The sequence below is a fragment of the Pogoniulus pusillus genome, chromosome 2, assembly GCF_015220805.1.
Source record: "Pogoniulus pusillus isolate bPogPus1 chromosome 2, bPogPus1.pri, whole genome shotgun sequence".
Taxonomy (NCBI): domain Eukaryota; kingdom Metazoa; phylum Chordata; class Aves; order Piciformes; family Lybiidae; genus Pogoniulus; species Pogoniulus pusillus.
This window is the reverse complement of record NC_087265.1, coordinates 10,323,936-10,337,558: the sequence shown is the minus strand read 5'-3', so window position 1 is coordinate 10,337,558 and position 13,623 is coordinate 10,323,936. Positions and strand designations below refer to the sequence as shown.

General features: G+C 42.3%; 1 protein-coding gene across 2 annotated transcripts in view; it reads right to left on the bottom strand.

Moving 5' to 3' along the window:
* The window catches only part of ACTR3 (actin related protein 3), a 31,673-nt gene extending 22,927 nt beyond the window's left edge, over positions 1–8,746 (bottom strand). The window contains exon 1 of one of the 2 annotated variants that reach the window (XM_064156250.1): positions 8,580–8,746. In XM_064156250.1, the coding sequence (XP_064012320.1) occupies positions 8,580–8,731 (152 nt within the window). In that variant the 5' untranslated portion in view covers positions 8,732–8,746. Of the gene's footprint in view, positions 1–8,172; positions 8,398–8,579 lie in introns of those variants that run through there. The other variant, XM_064156259.1, reaches the window with a different exon arrangement.
* Between the last annotated feature and the right edge of the window lie 4,877 nt (positions 8,747–13,623).

The window sequence follows — 13,623 nt, the reverse complement described above, 5'->3', positions numbered from 1 at the left end:
CACAGGTATCCAGATGAGACTGCCATCTAAATTTAGAATCCCAGTCAGTTTTACTTAGACTTGTAAAATCCATTTCCAATATTTAATGCTGACATGTACTTCAACAGAAAATAAAGTTAGCTTTCCTTCGATGACATATTCCTCAAAGTAAGAAGAGTAAATGGCTTTGGATATTATCTTTGTATAATTAAAGTAGTTTGTGTTGGCAGTAGAATGCTCTCATTTTACTTACTGCTTCCTTTGAGACTTCCCGACTAATTCATTTTAACAAATGTCTTAATAGTGCTTCTGTGTTACACCACACCCACACAATACAACCTATACCAACAGGTTTTTCCATACATTTGTTTCAGTTTTACACAAGTTTCCAGAGCATTTTCCACAGTCCATGTGATATTTCCAAATAATGAGACAAGAATGCCCCAAAAGGTTGGAAGTCTGCATGATTAATTCCTTAATAGCATAAATTACTTATTACGAGGTGAAGATTAATTTGGCAACATTATACATCATTTCCCAAAATAAACTAGCAGTGCAAAGTCATTCATCAGGAAGAAAAGAAAACACTCAAGAGTGCAGATTAACTATACATAATTATCAGCAGAAAAAACAAGGGAGGGATAACTGAATTAACAAACACATAATTTCCAAGTAAACAAAATCTCACGCTTGAGGAAATTAAATAGGCAAAACCTAAGACATACAATACAGAGCTATAGCCAAGAGAAACCTGACCAAACCTCCAAATGCAATACAGTGACTAAAATCATGAAGTCATTCCATATAAAAAAGCAGAGTGTACGTGCTTGCTATTTGCAGTTTCGGCACCTGAGAGCTCCAGCTTTGAACCACTAGGTACCATACTATCATCCCAACCTCACCAATCTGAGCAGAGGGTAAAATGAAACCAGAGAGCACAGACAGGAGAAAAGCAGAACATTGTAAGGACTGCCTCAGCACACTTCCAACCTGCCCAGCTCACTGGCTACCACTTGACCATTTCAGTATGTAACCAAATGTTTTCCATCAAGAAACAGAAAAAAATCACTTCACATTATTTACTATGTTACCCCATGCTTATACTAAAAAACAGCTTCCAACTAGAAACAGGTGTCTCACAGAAAGGATACCCCACTAAACTGTGGACAAAAACATACCACTGGATTTTCTTTAATACAAAAAAAGCAGGTCTTATTTAACAAGACCAGAGAGATTCTGAAGTCTGACTGCAAATATGCAACTAGTCATTGTGAAAGTTCTTGCAGAGGAACAGCACAATACATCTAAGACAAAGAAAATGTCATTATGGGAAATAAAACAAACAAACCAACCAAAACAGGTAAGAGATCATCAACTGAAGAATCAGAAATTTGGATTCATTCATTAATAGTAGGGTACAAACAAAATAAAGTATCAACAGACAGTTTGCATCTTGCTCACTACAGACCGAGCATGTCAAAACACATCCTGTGAACAGCTGCAAACACTTGCAATGACCACAAGAGAATAATAAAGAGAAAAAGGAAATCCCAGGGAAAAAAAAAAAAGGAAGAAAAATCTAAATTTATCTAGAGTTTTTTCCAAGCCTAGTCTTAAAATTGCAAACTCACGATCAGAATAAAAAAAAAAAAAAGAAAAATCAATTAAAATCAATTATACCCTGCATTACACCAGTGGATGAAGCAATGACTTTTTCAGTTTTGGACTTACTCCTTCTTGATAGCTGATTTTTACCAAAAAAATGTGTGCTCTATCACCACTAGAACTTGGAAAGGTCAGATGGTTAAAATAACCCGGCTATGAACACTAACCAGCTTGTAAACAAAACAGTATTTTTAAGCATCTACTGAAAGATTATTTTTGTTAGACTGGTGCATCTAATTATATTCTATTGTCTAAAACAAATCAAAAATTAAAACAGTAGAAATTCCTTTTCCTGTGCATGGCAGAAAGAGAACTCGTGAATTTAATTACAGACTGAGATAAGTTTTTTGTTATTTTACCATTGAATTTAGCATTTCCCTGTAGTCTTAAATGAAAAATGTTTATCCAAAAATTAAAGGTAAAACTAAGTTTTCTTGAGATTGTCTAAGCCTTTTTGCATTTCCCAAAGAAAGTCTACAGTCATGAAACTAAATGTTGAAACATTATCTTGAAACCTCTAAACATGAACTAAAAAAGCAGCTGCAAATTTTTGTATATGTGCCTATAAAATAACAGGGGATGATTACAACTTGAAGCTTGAACAGTACTTCTGAACTACTAGAAACTATCTGCAACTAATTTAGACAAGCAAATATCCATCAGACTCCTGCAATCAACATGCTTCCTGGGCAGAACGTTCAAGCTAGGTACGAAACCATGAAACAGGGGGACCTGCCCTGTTCCATCCACAACCCTATCCTTGCCTCCAACATTTCTTCACAATCCAGACCCTATTCTGCTCTCATTAAGTCAGTACAAGTTTTGCTGTACATAGGAGACTCATTTATCATTAACTTTACAGATGAAGCCCACATATCCAAGTGAATTTGCCCTCCACTCTGGAGTGCTGGCCCCTCCTCTCCCTTTTCAAATATACATACATATATATAATCTGTCAAGCATAAGTATGATGCAAGAGAAAAGAAAAGCAAAAACAGGATGACTGTAAAGTGCTATACATCTTGGATGGCTTCTGACACATTTGAATGCTACAAAAAACAATTCCTACAATAGAATTCAGTTAATAAATGTGTGTGTAGGAATATACATATTCATAACATAATTCCTGTTACTACTAACGATGTTGTACGTTCTTTGCACTGTTACAACACAGGCTGTGATGTATTAGAGTCATTAAAAAACCACCAGAGGACATCATGGGTCTTCAGAATCCATTTGCACTTACGTTTTAAAAAATGTATTACACTACAATTCTCAATTTAGATCAACTCCTTTTTCAAAGTCAAAGATGAAGCATTTCCCCTTCCCTCTCTAACCACTTTGACTAGTGACAAGCAAAAGCCACTGCAGGACTGGAAGAGTATTTTTTCTCCACATTCCATTAATAAATTATTTTGTTCATGCTTTCCATACTGACAATTTACTTCTGCAATGACACAACATCCCAAAAGAGAACATTTTCATGAACACTGTAAACCACAGAAGGTCATGACAAGATATCCCGTTGAAATATTAACTGCCACAACATCACAGTGCTGAAATATTTATACTAAACACAAGTTATGATTTGAAAATTCGTGGAAATAATCCGTCTGGAACATTAGGGAAGAAAAAACATTTCAAGGTGCAGTATAAGATACTAAAAAAAGTTGCAGAGCAAACAAATACAGGCTGCTACTTCCCCTTACCTTGCTTTATGGAACTGGATTTCTCATCTCATGTCTTTGCTGTCTACTGAGTATTATTAGCTCTTCATGGATCTTGTACTTATTTACTCTATCAGGTCAAAACCCAGAAGAGAAAGAGGATGTAATCCTGTCATAACTTCTCACATCAGAAGACAGTTCATAAATACTTCAGTCTACTTAAGAACATGATGCCATACAAGTGTTGTATGAAAATTAACTAGAGAAGCCAAACTATTGAATTTGTAGAGAGGTCACTCAGTGCAAAGCTCACTCCACTGTGCACACCATCTGAGTATCAGCCAACTTCAGCTTCATGTCCTAAATTTTATCCTTCATTCACAGCAAACTAGTTAAATAAACTGAACATCCAGGAAACTCCCAGAGATATCTGTCTCATTCCAAAGAACAGCTTGCAAATTCACACTGAGAAAGCTTGGAAATCCTGAGCAGCCATAGTCATAACTTTCTAGGTTCTCAGCTCGGAGGAACTTCAAATTCCCTTGCCACATTGCCTCTTGTGCTCCACTTATGAATGGAGAGGCTTTCTTCAGTCAACCCCAAAAACCTTTGATTCTTCCCTGCCATTCAAGAAAGAAGGAGGAAAAAAAAAACCACCACAACAAAACACCAAATACCCATTTTTGTAACCTGTGAAAGGGAAGTGAAAAAGGGGGCTAGCTTGGCATAAGAGAGGAAATCTAAGAACACAGGATGCAAAAAAAGATACCTTTCTTCCCCCACAGATTTACTCAAGAGAAGGCTAACACACTCAATACTGGCCACCAGCAACACTTTTGAGTATTGAATGGACCTACCTGACAGCCACAAAAAAACTGAACACAGGCCTATAGAAGCCAGAAAGTTTAGGTATAGAAAATACAGTTTCCTTTAAATCACTTTATTGCTAAAATTAAGTTATTATTTTAGAACTGTACTAGGTCACACAGCCATTTACTTTAGCTCAGCTCAAGAGTCATTAATCTGAACACTTGGAATTATCTGCCATCCCAAATGAGCTAATTCAGTGTTACACAAGTTTTTAGTAAGAGGGGAAAAAAATGCATTCACACAGAAGGACTCAGCTAAAATCTACTTGTCAATGTAATCAAGCTAAATTCTGAAGTGGCGTAGGAAGAGCTTTTAATCATGACTTGCAGGCTGTGCACTGTTTGCCTGTAGAACAGGCAGTAAGGACTGTTCAATTACCCAAAAGGCACAGAGCAAAAGATTGCAGCCTACTGAGATCACAAAATGAGTAAGAGCCTTTTTCTTTCTTCAATATATTGTTCATAGACTTCATGGAAATAATTCCACATTATTTTTCCCTTTTGATATTTTTATCTTACAATGTGCGTGATCCTTAGATACACCACAGTCTGAAATAACTCTCACAGCATCATAGCAGGTTAGTGAACATCATAAAAACCTACCAGTGTTTGATGGATATGAAGCATACAAGTGCTTCTTCACAGGTCATTGCTGAGGGACCTGGTGCTCATATTTTGTGGAAAGAAAGGGGCTCACAGCAGCTGAGTGAAATCGAATTCAGCATTCACGTGGACAAAGACTTCCTCACAGTGAAGTCCACAATGTTGTTTTCTAAGTTTCCTAACAAGATAGCAACCTACTTAAACCTAAAGCAGATGATGCTGTCGATTACAGAAATAATTCTGCGTTTAATGACTGTGCTAAACTAACTAAGCTCCTCAGATTTCTCATTTCCATGCCTGCAACTTTGTTGTGTAAAAAAAGACGCTGCTTCGGGCAAGCAGCTTTTTAAACCCACAATTAAGCATTTACCTACTCTTACTAGGTATCAATTACCCTATCTTCTAGGTATCAGGTTTGCTTAAGCAAAGAATGCAAATTTCATGATAACAAATATAACACTGGAAGAATTTTTACTGCACCCACAATCTGACTACCATGTCACTGACTCCACTCATTTGGCAGCTCCAGCATTATGGCATGCTGTTTTACAATCCCTAAAGAGTTTGACTAACCTGTTAAAATCTCAAATGACAGAAATTATCTTATCTTCCCAATCTCTTCTGTGCTTTGGATTCCTTATGCTTTAAAAGGGTTCTTAAAATGTGCCTCATCTGTGCATGTTGACACTGACACCATTCTTATTCTATTCTTACTCAAGTCTATCCCTTCAATATTAGCTGACAAGAATGAACATATAAAAACAATAAAAAACCACCACTCAGATCAACAAACTGAACCTATAGCTAACAAGCACAAGACGTAGTAGGACACCCTTAACACCTCTTCTACATTTGCCCTTCTGCTGATTCCCTTCTCCTTGGGCTGTAAATGATTATCCCCTCCCTCTAAAAGAAAACCCTACTTATTGGAAGATTCGTGCACTTTTAAAGCCTTACCTGTCCTAAACAACGCAGTTTCTGTCTGATATGGTTGTACTTTCAAAACCTCTTCTGTTTTCAGAGGCTTATCTTTAATTTCTCTTGCTTTCTTTCATTTTGGCAGACAAGACTAACCTAGGTGAGACCTCAGCTGACCTGCACAGAGCACAAAGCTGGCATAATTTATGTGGTGTTCTCACTTACACAAAACGAGTTGGGAGTGCTGCACCAATTAAACCCAAAGCTCTAAGCATGGTTATGCTATCACATCCCACTGCACTACTACCCACCTGTTCCTTATTTATCTTGAGTTTGTGTCTTCTCTCTGCAAAGTCACCACTTTATACATTTCTCTACTGAAATCAACTAATTCCATCAACTCAAACGCTCTGTAACGTTTACAGCGCTAAAAATCTTTGCCTCCAATTTCCTGAAGCAGAAATTCAAGAAAAAAAAAACTTGGACTAGAAAACATACCAGAAAGGAAACGCTTAGAAAGAAGAAAAGGCTTTGGTCCTGTTATTTTTTAATGCAGCCCAATAAACCACTATGTGAAGAATATCCTTTGAAGACTGGAGGGAAACAAAGAAAATAGGAGTGAGACTTGCTTAACATCATATTCAAGCATGTTACAGAGTACATCCCATACATATACATACATTTAGGCCGATTAATGGAGTACTTAGAGATCTTCCTCAGGAACATTTATTTTAACACACAGGTCCCTCAGTATACCTCTCACATTAAAAACAGTGATTTCTTATGCAGTTATATGCTAGCATACTGTTCCTGCTTAGGATCTATGAAAGCTGTAAGTGAATTTGTTTACATCGGTGGTTACAACCTACACTTTGCAAAGCTATAAAGACATAATTACTGACTTTAAGGGGGCTACTTGCAATGCAAAAACAGGTGGGATGGGGAAAAAAAATCTTTAAAGTGCACTACAGCACAGTACATTACAGATCTTTTGTTTTGAAAGAGAAATAGTGCATGTACAAAGGACGTTCAGCTCACATATACATCCATCACACTTAGCTACGCATTCCTGGTGTGCTACCCTTCCTTCGCTCCAGAGAAGTTAAAGCTTTAGCACTTGCTTTAACTACAGATATGACTTCATACAAGTGTCAAACGTGCAGACTCTATAAACACATACATATCCCATTCTTCTTACAGACCAACTACAGACTCTTGAAAGAAAGATGAGCCTGTGCTTGCTTCCAAAAAACAAGTGCCTGAATTTCAGAGTACTGTAAGTTCCTGTACTTACTACAGTCTGAGAAATGTTACTATGTTCAGCAAGACAGATGAGAAGCTAAAGGACAAGTTAAACAGTCACCATGCCATCAGTGCTTGCTGAAGAGCTTTGAAAATATACCAGTACTTAGGCACAACGCCTAAAATTAAGCATTTAGTCTTTAAAATCACCCGACAGATAGCAGATCACAGAGCAGTTTTTACTTCCTGAGCGTACTCCTGCAAGCTGTACCACATAACCCTTCCAGGTCGGTTTCCTAGACGCGTCTAAGGGCTTGCTCCCCCATCTAAAGCCTCCAGGAGCCACGCCACGGTGTAAAAGTCAGCCTGAATCCCAAGGGGCTTCTCTTGAATCGCTTTTTATGCTATGTATCACTGGCACCACATTCTCTTCATCATCTAGTAGATGTTAAATAAAAAGAAGAGTTTCTAAAACGGATTTGGTTCAGGTTTGACACTGAAAACTGCCTTATAAGGTATAAAAGCCCGAAAGCAGGAAGAGGCTTTGACAAAACTAAGGAAGTTCCTCTGCGCTTGCTCAATGGAGGGGGAGGGTTCTTTCTTCCACAGAGAGAAGTAACACAGAATAAATTACATTATCCACATATTAAAACCAAAAAATCAAATACAGGAAAGCCCCTAGTCAGCAACCAGCAGAGAGGTGTCCACTCTCAGCGAGGGTGTTTCAGAAGCTTGCAGGCAACCTTACGATCCTTTTACCCGCTCGCCGCCCCTGGCTCCAGCAGCCGCACACAGGGTCCCCTGCACCCCGGCAGCCACCGGCCGAGAACCCGCAGGCGGCTGCTCTGAGCAGCCTCGTCCGGCGGGCGGCCGGAGGGCTCCGCGGGAGCGAGGGAATGAGTGGGGGGCGCGGTCAGCGCGGCCCTCGTACTCCGCGGCTGCCGGAGGCGCCGACTGACGGCGAGGAAGCAGGGCCGGCCCGGGACACCCGTCCCCACCGGGTGGCTGTGAAGGGCCCAACAGAGAGAAAGAGGGGAGAGGAAGGCAGCCGGCTGCTTCCCCCAACGCGGCCCGGCCCTCCCGTTACCGGTACCGCAGACGGTTCGGGCGCGGCTGCCCGGCCCAGCCGCGGGCAGCGCGACCCCCGCCGCCATCTGCAGCAACGGAACCCGCCCGGCCCCGCCCCGGGCGGCACCGAGCTGTCAGCGGCCGCGCCGGCCGTCGCTCACCCCGTGCCGCAGTCCACCACACAGGCCGGAAGCCGCCCTGCCATGCTCCTCGGTAGCGGCGGTGCTGGGGACGGCGGGCAGCCCTGGGCGCGCTCCGGCGGGGCTCGGCGGGGCTGGGCTCGGCGGCGGGGAGTGAGGGCACTTCCGCAAGGCGGGCGCTCCCTCCCCCGCCCGCGCTCTGGCAGGCACGGCCCGGCGAGCCCAAGATGGCTGACCCGCCCCTCCCTGCGCGCCGCGGCGGGGCGGGCGCCGCCGCCCCGGCCCCGGTGACGTCGGATCTGGCGGCCTCGCCCATGCCAGGCGCTGCGAGGCGGAGCGGGCTGGCGAGTCCTGCCCATCCGGTGCCGGCTTCCTCAGAGGCGGTGAGCGAAAGCGGCAGCTCGAGATAGTGTTGTAGTGCGGCATACCTGAGAGAAGACGGAGCGAGGGATTGTGCTGTGTGAGAAGGGCGCTGGAAATTACGGGGGGACGACTTCCCGCAGGCCCTGCTGCTGAGAGGTGAAAGCCCTCCGGGGCAATGTGCCGCTGAAGGGCAAGTGCAGGAGGCCCCGCACGTCATGGTCGTTGTTGGCACTGCCAGGCACGCAGCTAGGCTAGCAAATTAGGCACCCGCTGGGGAAAGCACCACATTCCCCACGGCCCCAGCCCAGGGCAGCATGCTCTCCTGACAACCTGATTCCGCCTAGCTGTATTCAAAGGAAATCTCAAGACCTTGTAACCCATACACCTCCACGGGAGGACCAAACTCATCTCTCATCCTCTCCATCCTTTAAAAGCCTGCAGCCTGATGTGGGGTGGTACTGTCAGGCCAGCTGAGCATGCAGCTTTTCCCAGCCTTCTACCAACGCTGGCTGCATGTACCTGGCTTTGCCACCTGCTAGCACACTGCCGCTGCTGTTGTTTCCATGCCATGCTCCCACGTAACCACAGCAAAGAACCATGGCCCTGCCCTGATCAGACATCCCAACACACCTGCTGATGGGCTCAGTGGTGTCTATCACTTCCTGAGCTCAGCCTTGGGCTTCCATCCTCTTTGACGGGTTTTTGGCTCCCAAGGGTGCAAGGGTATGTGCTGTTTGGACTCTTGTGCTTAGATGAACAAAATAAACCCCTCCGTTTTCGAGCTCGCTTTCTCTCCACCTTTCAGAGCCTTTGAAAGACAGGCTGCTGTGCCGACCAGTCCCTCAAGGTGTGCCACAACTACGTGTTATTTTGTGGATTTTTTGCGAGTATTTAAATGTTTTAACAGTTCTAGCACTGAAGCTTTCAGGTATTTTCAGTCCTGCGCTGCTACCACCTTGGTAAGGTGAGGATGTTGGACGTGGCACTTGGTGCCATGGTCTAGCCTTGAGCTCTGTGGTAAAGGGTTGGACTTGATCTGTGAGGTCTCTTCTAACCCTGATGATACTGTGATACTGTATAAATACTGTGATGTGTTTGATGCTATAATCCATTATCATGCTAAGGACAAATGCTGTAGTCCGCCAAAAGGGGTAATTGTCAGGGCTCAGCATGCACTAATGGGCCTTAATGGCCCTAATCAACCTCGCTGCGAGCCTCCACCCCACAGTCCCTGCTCAAGAGCACAGAAGATCCATTTAAACTCAGCCCTGGGCCTTCAGCTTTTGTCTGACCTGTGCCTTGGGTGTGTGTTTTCCTAGCCATGCTGCCTAGTTTGCTAATAGAGTTGTTTTGTCCCTTTGGACCTCTTTAGTTGCCATTAGGGGTCGTTGTCCTGGTTTGCAGACTGGTATCCTGGCTTCATTTTGAATCTCTTTCACCACCGTGTACTTGTTTGATGGCTTTGACTCTTGGTTAAACCTGACTGCTATATTTGGGTCTGCCCACCTCAGTCTTCTATTGTGGGACGTGCCCGGGCCTTGCTGAATATGTTACTGTAGGTGGCTCCATGTGCCTTAGGGATCCACCAGTTCTCAAGGTATCCTCAGAGGTCTTCTTTCTTCAGGCTCTTCAAGCATTGTTCTTCCTTACTTAGTTTAATCTGTCTCTAAGTAATAGGCTCATTCTCTGAGTTCACCGTAGGGCCACACAAGGGCAAGTGCCGGTGCAAAGGACTGGGTACAAGCCCTTCAGGTTGAGGTAGGAGAGGGCAGGAACTTCTCTTTTTGTAGCAGCAGCTACAATTCAGTTGTGAAGTTCAAGCCACCATCTGGCTTCTGTGGGCTGCCAGATCTTCCTGAGAAACATAATGAAGGGAAGGAGATATTGAGAATAGTAACATTTTTATGTTAATGCCAAAGCCAATTATGTATAGGACATTATGAGGTGGTTTACAGATAAAAAGATTTCTGTAGGATCTTGTCTAACCTGTGAACTATGCTGTGCTAGAATATGAAAGACAAATATCTGAAAGCCATTCAGAGGAAGTGCAAATAGCTCTTTTTTAAATGTACATGCCCATGTATGCATAGGTACATATTTATCTAAAATAAATACACTTAGTATATAAAGTACTATGTGGACTTTTCACTTTACTCTTGGTTTTATAACCTGGTATTCAGGGTTACACATGCAGCAGGTTCAACTACTGTGTCTGGCAGATGGAGCTCTGGAATGAGAGTGGTTTAGCACTCCCGTTGTAGGAGTACAAGTAACCCCCTGAGGCACATAAGCCAAGGGCCAAAACACTGGCATGCAGAAAGTGTGGAGCTGGCAGGTCTTGTCCCGGCTATACAGCTCATAGAGCCATCACAGAGATCAGCTCTGCTGAGTATGCCCAGCCACAGTGAGTTCTGAACAGTGTTATCACAAGTGTACCCTACCTGATTGTTCTTTACTACCGAATATTTCCAAATAATGCTCCCGATTGGTCTAGCTAAGCTTTAATAGTGAAGTAAAAAGACAAACAGTAGGACAGATAAAAGCACAATGCTGACTTTTTGCTAGCGTTTCACTTCAAAACAGTCACACTCACAAGGATTTACTCTAATGCACTCTACAGAAAATACCCCATGGCTGGATTTAATTTTTTCCTTGTGGGTAAGAGTTTTTTTCTGTGAAATGACACTGAGCAGGAACAAAAATTAGTGCTCTTCATATGGAAAGTGAAACAAATCTGTTAAGCAACATTGTGATCTCTTGCGCTCAGTTTGTGTTATTTCTGAGTCTGCATTAAGAATGACACTGGAAAAGGGCAGTGCTGGTACATTTTATTTTGCTGAATTATATCGAAATTTACACTTGAGGACCAAAAAGCATAAGATTTCTCTCAGTACCAAGATGCCAAGTTATCGTAGTTTTGCTAGGGAAGGATTTGAAAGACAAATTCCTGGCCACTTCCTGTTTCATTTTATTAGTCTTGTCAGATCATAGAATCACAGAATCAACCAGGTTGGAAGAGACCTCCAAGATCATCCAGTCCAACCTAGCACCCAGCCCTAGCCACTCAACTAGACCATGGCACTAAGTGCCTCATCCAGGCTTTTCAGATCTTCAGATGCAGATCTTCATGTGGCTGTGGACCCAGGCACCAGTCCAATAAAATGAAAGTGCAATATTTCTCTTTAGGCAATATTATCTCATGTTGTTGTACCATAAACACAAATTTGGTGTATTATTGAAATTCAAATAGCACAATCTAAATTTCAATGCTGCTTCCTCTGTAGATTCTTTATAGTTTTGTGCATTGGCTTGTAGATTATCTCAGCTAAAAACATTGTGCTCAAATTAAATATCTGAGCTTAGAATACTAACATTCAGCTAGATTCAGCAGGACTGTAGTGTTGACTGATACATTTCAAAACTTCCTTGCATTGAAATGTGTTCCAGGCATTACTTAATTTCGTCAGCACAGGATCAGTAGGAAGAGCCTAATGCTTGTTTTCATGGTGTAGTTTTCTGAATGTTTTTGCCCTCACTTGGCCAGAAAACAGTTCCAAAATTTTCACTATTTCATAGTGTACCAGAAATCAAAGTTTTAACATGTAGAGGTAATATCTTAGTATGTTTTCAGTCTTACCAATGGAATAGGAGAGAATAAAACCCTAAACTGCCTTTATCTGGTACCATCCTATACAGCATACATCACCCAGCAATATCATCCTTCTGTGATGCATCACAGTCCGTCTTTTATAAGCACAGTTGAGTTGCAGGTGGTTTTTTTCTTGAATACCCATGATAACCAAAGTAATTACCATTACAGGGCATCCTTCTTCTGTTGCCATGTGCCCCCAGGCAGTTTACAATGTAAATATAAAAGAGGAAATGCAGATTAATACAAATGCATAAGGAATCAGAACAAAAAAGCTCACATGGAAAGCATCTCTATTGGTCAGCAAAAACACAGGAGTCCTCTAACCATTGGACTCAGATGGAGGGTATTTTCAGACAAATTCCCATATTTTTTATCTAAGCATCTTGGGGTTCCATACTTTTCCATGATGCAGGTATGATTGACTAGCTCCAGTGATACTATATATTAAAATTTCACAAGTCCTTCAGCCTGAAGAAGTGCATAGCTAGACAAAAGCATTACAAATCACTTGCTGAGCTATGTGAGAAGCTTTTCAGCGTCGTGCTCATTCTGGATCGTTTTCATGCAGTTAATGGCCTGCCCTTGAGCATTCGGAAAGAACAACTCCGTGAATCCATATATAGATCAAGCCCTGGGAAGCACAGTCAAGTGCAAGGAACAAGGTAAAACAAAAGGAAGTAAAAGTTGCAGGGTAAAGGGACTTTGTAAATGCCAGTGAGGGTTAAGAATATGATCTTTCCTCAATCCTTGTTGCCATTTATACTGGTATAAACTGAGTTTAAAAGGTAGGTTAATATCCAGTACATCACACTGAACATCCCATAAGCCCAAGTAAAGCTGAGAATGAAGCTAGAGAAACAGTTAACGAAAATCAGATCTAGGATATTGCAGAATTGCAGAATGCTAGGGGCTGGAAGGGACTTCAAAAGATCATTAAGTCCAACTCCCCTGTCAGAGCAGGATCACCTAGAATAGGTCACACAGGAAAGCATCCAAGTGGGTATTGAATGTCTCCAGAGAAGGAAGCTCTACAACCACTCTGAGCAGCCTGTTCCAGTGGTCCGTCACCCTCAGTGAAAAACATTTTCCTTATGTTTATCTGGAACCTCCTATGCTCCAGCTTGCACCCATTGCCCCTAGTTCTGTCATTAGAAGAGAAGAGCCTGGCTCCATCCTCCTGAGACTCCATTAGATATAGCCATTAGTCAATATTCACCATTTTGTATTGTTTGTATTATTGTAAATATTTATTACAGAGTAATAAATTGCTTAGTCATCCATCATATTCTGATGGATATATATCTTAACATAGATAAATGTTGCCAACTAGTTGCTGGAATACTACAGAGAACTAAAGAAGAAAACCTTTTGTCTACCTTGATATATGATGTATGTAGATATCTTCCAGGAAGGGCCACAAGCAATAATAGTGTTATTGGTTGCTTTTGGCATAGCTA